The sequence below is a fragment of the Protopterus annectens genome, chromosome 1.part2, assembly GCF_019279795.1.
Source record: "Protopterus annectens isolate FY-2018-M chromosome 1.part2, PAN1.0, whole genome shotgun sequence".
NCBI lineage: Eukaryota > Metazoa > Chordata > Ceratodontiformes > Protopteridae > Protopterus > Protopterus annectens.
The window spans coordinates 1,140,987,743-1,141,002,839 of record NC_056727.1 but is presented as its reverse complement, the minus strand read 5'-3'; the positions used below and the strand labels follow the sequence as shown (position 1 = coordinate 1,141,002,839).

Genomic DNA, 15,097 nt, shown 5'->3' with positions numbered 1-15,097 from the left:
CCATTTCACAGGGCCCTAAAGGTGTGGCAGCTGCCTCTGCCAACTACCCTCTTCCCTCTGCAAGGGAATCTAGAGCATTAGAGATGGGGTAAAAAGGTTTATACATCTGCTACTGTTTCGGCCAGGGCCTTAAACTGTCAATTTCACATGATTCAGTACCAGGAATTTTTGTTAGACCAGCTAAATAAAAAACTGTCCTCTCCTGAACCTATAGACCGCAAGTCCCTTCAGGATTTGGTACATAACTCTCAGCAGGTCAGTAATCATTTCTTAAAATGTGGCTATGATGCACTGGAGGCTTCCTTTAGGTCAGCTATGACTGGAGCAGTGATTCGAAGGCATGCCTGGTTAAAAGAGCAATCCTTACCAGACCATGTTAAGTCAAAACTCCTAGATGCTCCTATGGAGAAACAAAGTTTGTTTGGCTCCCCTGCACAGGAGGTTCTAAAGAAAGTGGAAGAAGCAAAATCTGTCCAAACAGTCAAGGATTTCTTACAGGTCCAACCTCCGAGGTTTAGCAGAAATTGGCCTTCGAAGAATTGGTCCTTTCCAGACACCTCCAGAGCACAGAGAGGCAGAAATAGACGCCCAAGAGGCAGAAGTCAATCTAGGGGTGCCTACAGGGGACGTCAGTGGCAACCTGCCAACCAGAGAAGTGCTGCCACAGCTGCAACTACAACCATTTCCACAGGACAGACACAATGACTTGGCTCTGGTTCCGCCTACCAGGGAACAACTGGAAGCACCCTTGGGCGGAAAGCTAGCCTTATTTTCAAACAACTGGCATTGCATTACAGGAGACAAATGGACTTTACAAACAATAGACAAGGGCTACAGGTTTCACTTCCACACTCTACCAAAAAGAGAGGAATGCCAAACCTTCCACCAAGCCAAAAACAGAGGCTCAAAAACAAATCAACAACTTACTAAGGATGAGAGCTATAGAAAAGGTACCACCTATGGAACAAGGCCAAGGATTTTACTCCAGACTATTCCTTGTACCAAGAAAAGAAAATCAATGGAGACCTATTCTCGACTTGTCCGCACTGAACACATACCTCATTGTTCCAAAATTCAAAATGCTGACCCTCCAGCAACTTCTTCCCATGCTGGGCAAGGAGTCTTGGCTGGTGACTCTAGATTTCTAGGAGGCATACCTGCACGTCCCTATACGACCAGATTGCAGAAGATACCTCAGATTTCTTGCAGGATCAGAGCATTATCAATTCTCAGCATTGCCCTTTGGCTTATCTACTGCGCCCAGAGTATTCACAAAATGCCTGGCATCAGTAATTGCTCATTGCAGGCTTCAGGGAATTCAAATTTACCCATACCTGAACGACTGCCTGTTACAAGCGGACAACAAAAACAAATTGGCAAAAGATTTGAAAAAGGTTATTCATCTACTACAAGCCTTGGGGTACACAGTCAATATAAAAAAGTCAAGGCTAGTACCATCCCAAAGGATAACATTTTTGGGTGCAGAACTGGATACAACAACTCAGATGGCTTTTCTCACAGAAGAAAAACAAAAGCAACTACCAGTCTATTTCATGAAATTAACAACACAAACTCAGCTTACGGCAAGGAAAGTCCTGCAAGCCCTGGGCTACATGGCATCCTGCATAATATTGATCCCGCATGCCAGGCTGCATATGAGAAAGTTGCAATGGTACCTAAGGAATGTATGGTCTCAACACAACCACAGTCTAGAAGCCCAGATTCCAATAATTCCATGCCTGAAAAAAGAATTCCTGTGGTGGGCTCAGGCCTGTCAGATGAACAGAGGATTGCCTTTCCACAAACCACATCCATGCCAGACCATCACCACGGACTCCTCAGACCTAGGCTGGGGGGCACACATGGAGGACAAGTGTATACAAGGCCTATGGACCCAAGACCAGCTGAATCTACACATAAATCTAAAGGAGATGCTGGCAGTGAAACATGCAATCCAGGCATTCAGACCATTCCTCCAACAAGGTCACCTGCTGATAAGGACGGACAATACCACAGTCATGTGGTACATCAACAAACAGGGAGGTACACACTCATATCCTCTATGCTGGATGGCAATGGACCTGTGGAATTTGGCCCTGAATCTCAACATTCAACTACAGGCCACATTTGTACCAGGAAAAGAAAATTCACTAGCAGACACCTTAAGCAGAACTACCACGGATGCTCACGATTGGATGCTGCATCCAGATATCTTCAAAACCATAACAGAGAAATGGGGAATGCCAGAGATAGACCTGTTCGCCTCACCACACAACCACCAATTGAAGAAATTCTGCTCAAGAGCATACCACCCACTTGCCTGGAGGGCGGACTCCCTTTCCTTCAGCTGGAAAAACCTGACAGCATATGCATTTCCACCTCTTCCTTTGATGTACAAAGTTCTACTGAAGATCAGAGAGGAACAGCCAAAGGTAATCCTGATAGCTCCAGACTGGCCAAGGCAACATTGGTACCCGCTACTGAGAAGCATGTCTTGGACACACTCATGGCCTCTACCTCTATGTCCCTTACTTCTAACACAGAACAATTACAAGACCCTGCATCCAAACTTGAAAACTCTGCAGCTAGCTGCTTGGAATATTGCATAAAACAAAATAAACCAGATTTATCTCAGAGGGTTAAGGACATTATCCTGGAGGCACGCAGACCCTCCACAAGGAAAACTTATTCAGCCAAATGGAAAAGATACCTCATTTGGAGTGCAGCAAAGGGAGAAAATGTCTCATTGGCAAACATAGCACACATCCTGGAATACTTAGCAGAACTGTTCCACAATGGCCTGTCCTACTCCTCCATTAAGATTCATGCATCAGCAATTTCAGCAGAGTACAACATGGATCCTCCTGTCTTCTCTCATCCTCTACTCGGGCAGTTCTTGAGAGGAATCAAAAATGTAAAGCCTCCAAGGAAACCACCTTTACCTACATGGGATCTCAACTTTGTGCTGGAAAAATTAACACTTTCCCCTTTTGAACCAGCAGCAACAGCAGACTTACAGTTTTTATCTTGGAAAACTGCTTTCCTGCTAGCAATCACCTCAGCAAGAAGGGTATATGAGTTACAGGCTTTAATGGCAGTACAGCCTTTCCTTATCTTCCATCAGGATAGAGTGTCTCTGAGAACTAATCCTACTTTTATGCCAAAAGTGGTCTCCAGGGTATCATTGAACCAAGCGATTCATTTACCTACATTTTTCCCCAACCCACAGAACAGGGGGGAAAGACTACTACATACCTTGGATGTGCACAGACAATTACGCTACTATCTGGACAGAACCAAGACCAACAGAAAAACTGACCAGCTTCTGGTAGCATATGCAACAGGAGTGCAAGGAAAAGCAATTTCAAAACAGACAATCTCAAAATGGATAGGAAATTGCATTAGATTTTGCTACTCTTTTCATGGAAAGACAACTCCTGAAAATATCAGGCCTCACTCCACAAGAGCTACAGCCACCACTACAGCTTTCCTACGAGGAGTGGCTACCAAAGACATTTTAGAAGCTGCTACTTGGAGCTCCGTGCATACATTTGCTAAGCATTATAATCTGCCTCTATACTCCAGATCCCGAGCAGGTTTTGCAACTGCTGTTTTGCAGGGGATCTTAACTACACCATCTTTATCTTAGTGCCTCCTCCCCCAGTTTGGCTATGGTATTCTACCCATATGTTAGGAATGCAGATGCATCCTTGAAGGACATAGTACAGTTTTGTACCTACCATAAATGTAGATGTCCGATAGGTATGCATCTGCAGTCAGGATTACCCACCCTCCTTCCCCTCTGTGGTATTCCTAGGGTACTTACCCCTCTTTTAGCTAGCTGGGGGAATCTATTATGGTGTATTTGTTTGTATGTATATATGTATATATATATATATATATATTGCTTTCTACTGTTTGGAATTATTTGCATTTATCCAAATTTAGCCTTTCTAGAAGGCACCTGGCATCTGGGGCAAGAAACACTGAGGAAAATGGCGTCGGCTGATGCCTTTATACCCCAGCAGCTATGACGTCGGGTGAAGTGCGACATCAGCCGAGGCCAGACCCAGACTTTGGAATCCAGCCGACCGAAGGGCTGCGTGAGGCAGGACAACCCATATGTTAGGACTGCAGATGCATACCTATCGGACATCTACATTTATGGTAGGTACAAAACTGTACTTTCTCACTGTCCTGATGTGAGCTTTCAGTTCCTCCTTTATCAACACCAACTCATTTGGTCTTCCTTTAACTAGGAGGCCAGTCAACTGCTGCTTGATTGCCCATTGCACATTGTTGTATTCTAGTCTAGAGCAAGTAGAGAAGAGTTAAGGTTTCGAGAGGAGGGACTTAGTGTAGGAAAGGGGCGTAGTGCACCTATGAAGGGATTAACATTGGACAAGCCAAAAGTTTAATCAGTATTGTTAAGCAGCCTTAACTTAGGTAGTTTGTTTAGCATGCATTAAACAGAATAGTGTAAGGAGATGTTCTGAATTCCCTACCTACTTCATTTATCAGAAGTGAATTTTGACTCTTGAGGCTTCACGTTTGCCATTGTTTAGAGGTATTATTTTTTCTCCTTTTGCATTTCCTGCTGTGTAATAGTAGTTTTCCTAGTTCTGTTTTCAGGCTGCTGTCACTTCTTAGGAGGTTTAAGGGTTTTGGGCCCCCTTTTGTTAAGATTGTTGAGTTTGGCTGCAGTTGGTCTTGAATCTGGCTAAATATATGAGAAATGAAACAAACTTTTGGTTTGTTCATGGAATTGTGTGAAACACTCCTATTCTGGGAATGTTGAGCCTTGGTATGTTTCCTTATTCCAGTGGAAAAACATAACTTAAATCCTAATCACTGATATGGACTGCTTGGTACATTTCGGTTTCCTAGTTTCCTAACTGTGGGATAAACTACAGAACCTACTTAAACAGCTTTGTTTTTATTCTATCCCTCAAAAGAAGTGCTTCATGTTTGTCCTATCCATTCCTGAATTTGTTTGATGATTATGACTTTGTTAATTCAGACATCTCAACTATCCCTATTTTGGAAGAACACTCCTGTTTTCAGACCTGATTTAGGATGTCCTTATTTTTGAAGGTATGTCCCCATTTCAGGCTTGCTTTATCCCTTTGCACAGTTTTCTGAGTCACATTCATAACATCTGATGTTTGAAGCTGCCTGATACTAAAAGAACCACACTAAATGACCAAAATACTTGTGGCATCAATAATTAAAAAAAAAAAAGAGGACACCTGTCTTATGAGTCACTTTATCTGAAGCTAAAGTAAATGACCTTGTGTGGTAAAATATAGCAATACCCTTTGATGTGGGTGTGGTATATTGAAGATTTACCCATGGTTGGTGTGTTTTAATCATGATGGTGAAGCCCAAGTGATTAAACAAAGCCAACCATGGGTAAATCCTCACTATACCGTACCCAGGAGTTGGTTATTGCTATGATACTATTACATTATTTAAGAAAAAAATGACTTACTTTTCTTAAATAATGTCTTTGTCTAATGGCGTTGTGGTGTTCTTCCACATTTTCCTGATTCGGCCCTTTGATGATGTACACCACATGCGTATGGGACCTGTGTTCCCAGGCGTACACAGTACATCACTGCTTTAGCAAGCAAGTAGTGGAGAAAGGATGATCACCTTTGCTATTTTTTTTTTGGAGGAAAAAAAACCTGTATCCTCCCAACAGTTTAGCCATAAGAGAGAGAGAGATGGGAAAATGCAAGGAAAATCTGGTATGTTTTAGTTTGCAGAACGTACCTGATTTTCGTTTTATTTTCTGTGGTCTCATACGTACCTCTCAGTCTTTTATTTGAAAAAAATTTGAATATGTGTGCATTGTCTGATGGAAAGAAAAGTATGAAACTGAAATGCCTGTCGTTAGTCACTTTGTTCCTCAGTGAGTTGTCAGAAAAAAACAATTTTATGAGAAACAAAGTCACTAAATAATGACGCACTTTTTAGTTTGAGTCTTTCATTCAGACAAATGTTTGCCTAAGAGATGGCAATTAAAAAAAAAAAAAAAGTCTGGTTGCTCAGTGATACTTCAGCGGCTGGACTTTTACCGCTAGTATATTCTCAGTTTACAACAGGCACGCTGGTTGGGCTACCTAGCCAATCAGCATGCTCATTTTTGAATATTAATGGCCAGTCATTGTATAATTTTTGTAACACAGTTCATTAAAGTATACAAATTCTACACAGTCTCTTTGATAATGTGCTTATAATTTTCCATCATTGTCACACTCATTTTTTAAACATGGAGTTTTTGAATTCTATCCCACATTCCTACTGGAAGGTGGGAAGAGTTATGTGCTATTGGCTTTGCAAGTTTTGTGCTAATTACATGTCCAGACTTTTATCTGGATATTCCAGTTTTTCAAGGGCCTTTGTTCCTGTTTACAGCGTCTGCAGGTTGACAGGCATGTACTAGTTCCTGTTTTCAGTGTCTGCAGGTTGACAGGCATGTACTAGTTCCTCTTTTCAGTGTCTGCAGGTTGACAGGTATGTACTAGTTTTTCAGTTTAGCTGTTCCAATTGTCATGACAGGGCACTGACTCCTTCATCCCAAGGAGCAGCTTTTGTTTGATGCATATTAACTGACATAGCAGTGATACCAAGCCAACAGCAGGCAATAGTTGACTGGGTTTAACCAAGTTTGGGTCATCGGTATCTGAGTTCTGACTACCTTCCATGTAATGGATAGTGCAAAATTTACTTTGCCCAATGGAAAGACATTTATGGAGACTGAGATTAGCAGGTACCACAGAAATTACATTTTGCATACCCTTGTTTAGTCTTGTTGTTGCTGGAATATGACCACCCTTCTAACATGGAGTGGTGCTTATCATGTGATTTACTCCCAAACCACTAACTTTATAAAATGAGTGGGCAAGGAAAGCAGCCCTTTTCTTGGTATTTTAGGATAATTATATCAATGCCTTGGCTACATCCACAAATTTTGCACCAGTAAATGTGTGAGCTAGTTTTCAAGGTGTATTTGGAAATGAAAAATGTACAACAACATAATGTGAATAAGGAAGGAGTTATAGGTAGGAACAGTAGATTTGTGATTTTTTTTTGTTTTTGTTAAAATGCAGTATGTATAGTTTGCATTAGTTTATGACTGCATGCTGCAAAGGGAGTGATAGAGATATGAAAGGGAGAAGTGCTTAGTAGGAAAAAAAGCAACTCATCTGAAAATTGCTTGCAAGATGGCTTTGTGATTGGCTCTGCCTGACTTGAGGTCATCCGATGACTTGAGAGAAAAAATAGAAAAAAAGAATACATGCCTTGCTTGTTTTAGCTTGGAATGTGCTTTCAAGTTATTTACCTCTTTTGCCACCAGAGGGCAGTGTTGCTACATAGTATCATCTCTGGCAACTTCTGTGGCTACTGTTAGTGTATCCTCAGACACCTCTGGCTCCAATTCCTTTGCTTGTCGAGAGAGAAAACATAAAGATGGATTTTGTAGTTTCTGAATCATACAACTTCTGGTTTTACATGAACTTTCATTTTTATTCCCAACTCATCAACTGCCATTTATATTTGTGTTTATTATTCTCATTCCAGTTATGCTCTAGAGAGGAGAGGAATGAAGGTCAGCAGGGCTAAAACAGAATGTATGTGTGTAAATGAGAGGGAGGGTATAGGAATGGTGAGGATGCAGGGAGTAGAGGTGGTAAAGGTGGATGAGTTTAAGTACTTGGGATCAACAGTTCAGAGTAATGGTGAGTGTGGAAGAGAGGTGAAGAAGAGAGTACAGGCAGGGTGGAATGGGTGGAGAAGAGTGTCAGGAGTGATTTGTGACATACGGGTACCAGTAAGAGTGAAAGGGAAGGTCTACAAGATGGTAGAGAGACCAGCTATGTTATATGGGTTGGAGACGGTGGCATTGACAAAAATGCAGGAGTCAGAGCTGAATGTGGCAGAGTTAAAGATGTTAAGATTTGCACTGGGTGTGACTAGGATGGACAGAATTAGTAGTCAGTATATTAGAGGGTCAGCTCAGGTTGGACAGTTTGGAGACAAAGCAAGAGAGGCGAGATTGTGTTGGTTTGGACATGTGCTGAGGAGGGATGCTGGATATATTGGGAAAAGGATGCTAAGGATGGAGATGCCAGGTAAGAGGAAAAGAGGAAGGCCTAAGATAAGGTTTATGGATGTGGTGAGAGCGGACATGCAGGCGGTTGGTGTGACAGAGCAAGATGCAGAGGACAGGAAGAAATGGAAACAGATGATCTGCTGTGGTGACCCCTAACGGGAACAGCCGAAAGAAGAAGAAGATTCTCATTTCAGTTCAGCTTTACCCAGGTTGCTTCCTTGTTAAAACTGAAGCATACGTAAACCATTGTTTAGTCAGTAGCTTTGCCACTGTCAACAGATAAACCTTGTCTTGTTCTCCGTGGATTTTATACATTGTATATGGTCACTTACCCTATTTAGTCACTTAACTGCATCTGTCCTCAAGCTTAGATCATGTTTTTTCCAAACCAAGTTTAAAATACCATCACCCTCAGACACACACCCCCTATGATATTTTCTGCTCCAGGCATAGTGGATGCTCTCTGTAAAGAGTATGATGTTTAACTTGCAATGCTCTTCCCATATTGGAAGATGTCCTGGGATTTATTTTGACATATGCCTTTGACATATTTTACTATTTGTTCTACATCCCAGCTATTCCCTTTTATCTACCAGTTGTGCTTTGAGGAATCTTATGCCTTGTACTGGCTGATACAGTAGTTGCTGCAGTTATTATATGTCACTGTCTTGCTGTCTTCTGCCACAAAGTACAACTCTGTTAGAATGGAATTTCTTCAAGAAATATGCCATCAGTAACACAGATGTCAAGGGGAAGTCTATCTTCCAGCATGTGTTTTTATTGGATTGGATGTCCCTAAGACAGGGCAGACTCCATGCAGTCTTTACTGTTTTTATTGATAATCCTTGTGCTTGTATGCAAGTTCCTTTTTTATAACCATTCACAAGAAGTGGGCCAGTGAGTGACCTACACCCTGGGCCACCAGGGCACGAGTAAATAGGATGGTTTACTAAAGCCAAGCAGCCCACATGTTTTTGAGAGCTGGTTGAATAGTGGAGTATGTAGATGAGGCTTGTGCATGCTCAGGGAGCAAACACAGATTAGCTTCACACAAACACTTACCAGAAATTAAGGTTGAACCCTAAGCTCTTGGGCCTATGGGGCAGAGATCGTACGAGTAAGATACTATGCTGCCCTTAATTACTTTCCCCAAAAGCTGTGAGTATGCCACGTTCACTTAGTCACATTTAGGGTAAGAACGCATCTGTGGAGCACAGCGGGTGTTTACTAAGTAGAGACGTGTGAAATAGTCTTCAGCAAGTTTACAAAGAATTGAGTATAAGTATGTATGGAACATGCACCGAGGTATGCTGACAGGGCTTAGGGGAAGGGATCACAACAAAGGACCTGTCTACCTGTCAGCCGGCAAGTAGTACATTCTGTAAAGTAGAGCTACTTGTGCTTCTGTGTATCTGCTGGAATTGACCAAGAACTTGACTGTTTCATTTGATGTGCCAGTTTAGGTGTGCAGATGTTTTTTATGGTGTTAGTCAGACCTGCGTTGCAGTATGCTAAAAAAGTTAATGATAAAAAAGGTAATGTTTGGGATTATATTTATACTAGTCTTTGAGCTGTTTTGTATTTCTTTAGCATTACTGTAAGATAGCCTTGATTGTAATTGTACACATACTAACTAAGCTTATTGACCTTATTAGCTCAGTGTTCTAGATGGGTGACTAGAAGTAAACTATTGCTGCCTTAGTTGTACATTTGATGAGTACTAGTGGCTGTATGAAAAGAGTCTGTATGAACTGATTCACGTGGGAAGACAGTAAGAGTAAATGGTGGCCCGGGGATAGTATTTGAGGGAGACATGTTAACTTGTCACCTTGAAAAGGGAATGTGAAGTTTGTAAGTAGTACAAACATATTAGGGGTGCAGATGATTGTTTATTTGTATATGAGTATGAACCCAGGACCACAAACAAGGGACAGTATGGATATTTACTGAATCCCTGCCAGTGATAGTCATTACTGGCTTTTGCTCGGGGTGCCGTGAAAAGTGGCAGTTTACATGTACCGATCTGTTAGCTTGAAAACAGCCAGTTTACCAAACAAAGTGCATTATTTATATTATGATTATTGGGTCAGGTCCCACTGAGCTCTGGTCCTTTATTCAGCAGTGACTCAGGGAGCATAGCGCCAGGTACATAGAAAATTCATGTGGTTTGTAGAGCACAGGCAGTATTTTACTAATTTGTGTTTTGGTTACAAAGCAAGAATAATTTCAGATAGTACTGACTTATTGTACACTCCTTACAGTTAATAAATTATAGCATTTTGAACTTTATATAACTTTTGTTTTACAGCGCTTAGAAGAGATCATGAAAAGAACGCGAAAAGCAGATGCTGTTGAGAAGGTATGATACTGTATTACCCAATAAAATGTGAGCTTATTTAAGTTCCTGCTTGATGCTTAACAATTAAACAGGTGTTATTGATTTGCTGCTGTTACCAGCTTATTATTCCATCCTCACTGTCAGCTGCCTCTGTTCTGTGGTCTGTTGTACGTAGTCCTACCTTCTCCAGCTGAAAGAACTATATTCTTCACAGTGCAACTCATATGGTATGGTGTGTGCTTGCTTGTGTGAGCACGTGTGTGTGTGTGTGTGTGTGTGTGTGTGTGTGTGTGTGTGTGTGTGTGTGTGTGTGTGTGTGTGTGTGTGTGTGTGTGGTGTGTGTGTGTGCGTGTGCGTGTGTACGTGTGTGAGTGTGTACGTGTGTGAGTGTGTGCGCGTGTGTGTGTGCGCGTGTGTGTGCATGTGTGTGTGCGTGTGTGTGTGTGTGCGTGTGTGTGTGCATGTGTGTGTGCATGTGTGTGTATGTGTGTGCGGGTGTGTGTGCGCGTGTGTGTGTGAATGTGTGTGTGTGCGTGTGTGTGTGTGTGCGTGTGTGTGTGTGTGTGTGTGTGTGTGTGTGTGTGTGTGTGTGTAGCTTGGTGCCAAGAGGACCACAGATTTAGGCATACTGTGCACATGCACCTGCCTCTCCTGTTTTTAGTACATATCATGAAAACTGAGTTGTGTTTTGCTTTGTAATGCAAAAAGGAGCTCAAAAATCTTCAGCCAGAAGCTGCTGTGGAATGGCTTTTAGCACAACAGATTTTGCAGGGTATGTATAAATGTGACATAATAGTGGATGAAAATTTTGCAGGGTGACTGTGCTTAAGTTCATTAAATAAAAATTTGGTAGAAGTATGCAAATTATTTCCTTCCCATACATTTTGGTTTCATTTTACACTCGCTTCACCACAGAGTATGCCGGAGAGTACAGGTGTGTGATGTCACTAACTATAAGCAATGATGTGTTTTTCAGGCCTGATACTTTTGCTAAAATGTCATTCTGCATATACTTTGAGTGTGTTAATTACAGATGTACTCGTATATAGCTGTCGTAGGTGATGTTATCACTGTTAAAGTTCAAGTGTTGTTACACAGTAGACCAAGTAATACTCATAGGTTCATAGGTAGGTACTAGGCTATTGGCCCTAGGGCCTATATAAGCCTAGCCAAAAAGGTACCCTGGCTTTCACCACCCAAGAAAATTATTTTCCTGTGCCCCTGTCGAGCAGAGCCACAGAAGTGATCCCTGGGGTGAATTTCCTATTTCCCATCCAGTCTTCAAGATTTTTCTTGAAGAGTGCTAATGAGGAGCTTTGTTTGATATAGATAGGTAGTTTGTTCCAGAGTATGGAAAGTCTCCGGGACAGGAATCTATCCCTCCAGCATGTCCTGTTTATTGTGGTGACAAGGTTTAGGTCCCTAGAGCATGTAGCTCGGAGAGATTGGGATTTCTTTAAGTGGAGCACGTCCAACAGCTCTGGGTTTGACATAGCTTTGTATGTTAGGCAGAGATCACCTCTGAGCAGGCGATATGCAACGGAGTAAAGCTGGAGATTTTTGAGACGGTCTGCACAGGGCATCTGTTTGAGGCTGGTAATCCTCTTTGTGATGTATTTCTGTGGCCTTTCCAGTTGTTGTAGATGTCTTGTGAGGTATTCATTATTAAAAGCCTGTTTTTAAGTAGAACTTAGTAGTAACAGCAACACTCTAGCCTTTCTCCAGCCTTCTTAAGTTCGTGGAGCTTAAAATCTTACCAACAGCCCATGCACCACAAAGTGGATCGGATGTTTATGACAAAGCGCTGAAAGCTCCAAGGAGACTGTTCGAATCTTCTTGTAAGCCTTAACAAGGCACAGCTCACCTGAACCTGCTGCTAAAGAAGAGGGGGGAGCCATCTGATCTGGTATGACACTAGTCTTAGGAAATTCAAAATATTCTTACTCCATGATGTTCTGTCCTTACTAATTAAGGATAACCTCTTTATAGCCCTGTCATTCAGGATGTCTGCCCGCTGATCTTTATCACATAGACCACATATTTGTGGCAGGCTGTATCATTACCCGTCTACCTTTTTTGGCTCTTTGATCTTTTCACTGTGCCTAGAGTCTTGTACCCATTTCAGGGCAGGGGAACTACCTCTATGCTTAAATAGACTATTGCTTGATTGAAGCCTCTTCAGTGAAAGAACCTGAGGTCCTCAACTTGCAACTTGCTGCACTTTACCTGTTGGGAGGGGTGTCTGTCAACCTACAGAAATTAAGCCTGACCCAGGTTTCACTAAGGTTTTCCCTGGTGCATCATTTCATTACTTAGGTTTCCAAGAACAGCAGCTTGGCAGCTAGGGTCTTCTTGACAACTGTGTGTTTCATTACAGCCTCAATCCTGATGATTCAGTGGTATTTCATAAACATTTGGAGCACAACATTTTCCTTATAACTCCCCAGATGGCAGGCATCAGAGCCGGTTACAGATACTTTGGATTATGCTTGGGGTGCACACTTGTGGGAACAGAAGGTTCAGGGAATGTAGTTCAGCAAGCTCACAAACATGAGTATATAAATGTGAAAGAGATAATGGCTTTAATTTATGCCTAATAAAAACAAGAAATGTGGAGTAAAGTGCCCAACCAATACTAGAAATCACATAATTAGTAGGCACTCACACAAAATGGAACAGCCGATAATGCCAAATCACTCCGCATTTTATTTCCACCACACAATACAAAATCACACAAACGCTTAACGGTTTCACCACATTTCATCTACAAAAAGAAGACTTCCTCAGATGCAATTACAAAACATTTGAAACATCCATTTTGTACTATCACCAATTTCTAATATCCATTGAAAAGACAAGAACAATTAAAAATAATAAAGCAAAAACCATTGGCGTTTGAACTAAGAATGAATGGATGAATACATGCTTTAAACATGTTTAACCAGTATTGAAACACATATGCAAAATCCACAAAGGGAATGACATATAAAAAGCTGCATTGATGTAATAAAGGTTATAAATATGTGAATATCTTTGAAGCATAATATATTAACATTGTGCCCCAACATTCAATAATGTTATTTGCTTTGTTGATTCTACAGAAAAAAGAACACAAGAAGACATCACCTTCAGAAGAAGTAAATGGAAAAGAAGCAGACACATCAAATCCTGTTACAGGTAAAAAAAAAAAAAAAAGCAATTCAATTTACTTGCATATGACTTATGATTCTGTTGGACCTTCTGCTATTTGTTACCTCGCTCTTTCTCCTAACAGCTTTTCTAGTGACATCACATTTTTGCTCTACCACGTAAGACTTCTTATCTTGATCACCCCTAAATGTACAGATAGATGTTCTTCATGTTTCACTGTTGCAGTCATCACACTTAGGTTATCCTGCCAGGGGTAGCCCTCAGTCGGCCTGAATACCAGAGGCTTAGTATTTCTGTGTCTGTTGCTGTTTCTTCAAGACTGACGTCAGGTCGCCAGAGGTATAAAAACAGGCAGCTGACGCCATTACATCAGTCTTTCTTGCCGAGGAGCCCGAAGCAGAAGCAGTTCGCACGAGTGCTAGTCGGCCGCTACCCGAGTTTTCGTTTCCGAAATTGAATCTTCTTGAAGTCTTCTAAAGCTAAGTACCCCATTGTGGATCCTTTTTTCTTGCTCTAACCGATGTCAGAAAAAGTTAACAATTGTCTTGCCTGTGGAAAGCAAATACCACACCGAGATTTCCATTCTTACTGTGTCACCTGTTCATGATGTACCTCGCTGTCGGTTTTGTGCTTTGTTCAACCCCCAAACTATTTGTCGTCGGGCCCTTATTGTCGCTAAATATTTTCGCTCTCGATCTCCGTATTCCGAAATGGTTTCGGTAAGCCATCCGACTGCCGATCTTTCAAAAAAAACGTAAGGATAAAGACAGACACAAACTCCACAAGTCCAAATCTGCCGATGACGTTTCCGTCAAGCTAGTTACCAGTTTGCTGGTACTCAGTGAGACACTTTCACAGCCCCTGATACCCGCTTCATTGGATTTGTGGGCCGCTACTGAGACCCATTCGGAGTCTGGTATGCCGCAACACTCTTCTTTGACTACAGAACCTGTGGATATCTCTACCTTGAATGGGTCTGGAGCCGCTGTGCAGGCACTGGCTTCTGAGGAAGTTCTTTGCACTACTGATATTCCACACAAACCGCTGACTTCTTTCGTGTCTTCAGTTCTTTCTAAAACTACCACGTTTCTAAGGCCAAGAGTATGAGCTACGCCTAAAAAAAAAAGGCAACCCAAACTGAAATGCCTGCTTCCTTGCCACAATCTCAGGTGCTTAAAATGGCAGAAGACCTGATCATGCTGATTAGGGGAAGCCAGCCTTCCCCTGCTAAAAGAAAAAGAGACTTGTCCCCAGCAGCTTTATCTGACCAAAAGTCTGACAACTCTGAGGTTTCTGAATATGAAGACATGCCCTTATCTGCCTATAAGGATTCAGATGCAGAGGAATCCATTCCTTCTGCCTCCCCTCCAGAGGACCTTTCTTTTGGTGAAACCCTACATACTTTGAGAGAGCATTTCCATTGGGAATGCCAGGATTATCCTCAGTCCAAAACGAGACTCAGGGAATTTTTAGATTTACCACAGCACAGA

At 41.8% G+C, this 15,097-nt stretch overlaps 1 protein-coding gene across 2 annotated transcripts in view; it reads left to right on the top strand.

The window, feature by feature from the left end:
* Positions 1–15,097, top strand: part of LOC122792264 (MAP7 domain-containing protein 1-like) — a 1,483,077-nt gene that overhangs the window by 1,267,142 nt on the left and 200,838 nt on the right. For both annotated transcript variants that reach the window (XM_044060015.1, XM_044060014.1), the window contains 2 exons: positions 10,428–10,478; positions 13,559–13,634. In XM_044060015.1, coding sequence (XP_043915950.1) covers positions 10,428–10,478; positions 13,559–13,634 — 127 coding nt within the window. The remainder of the gene's footprint in view (positions 1–10,427; positions 10,479–13,558; positions 13,635–15,097) is intronic.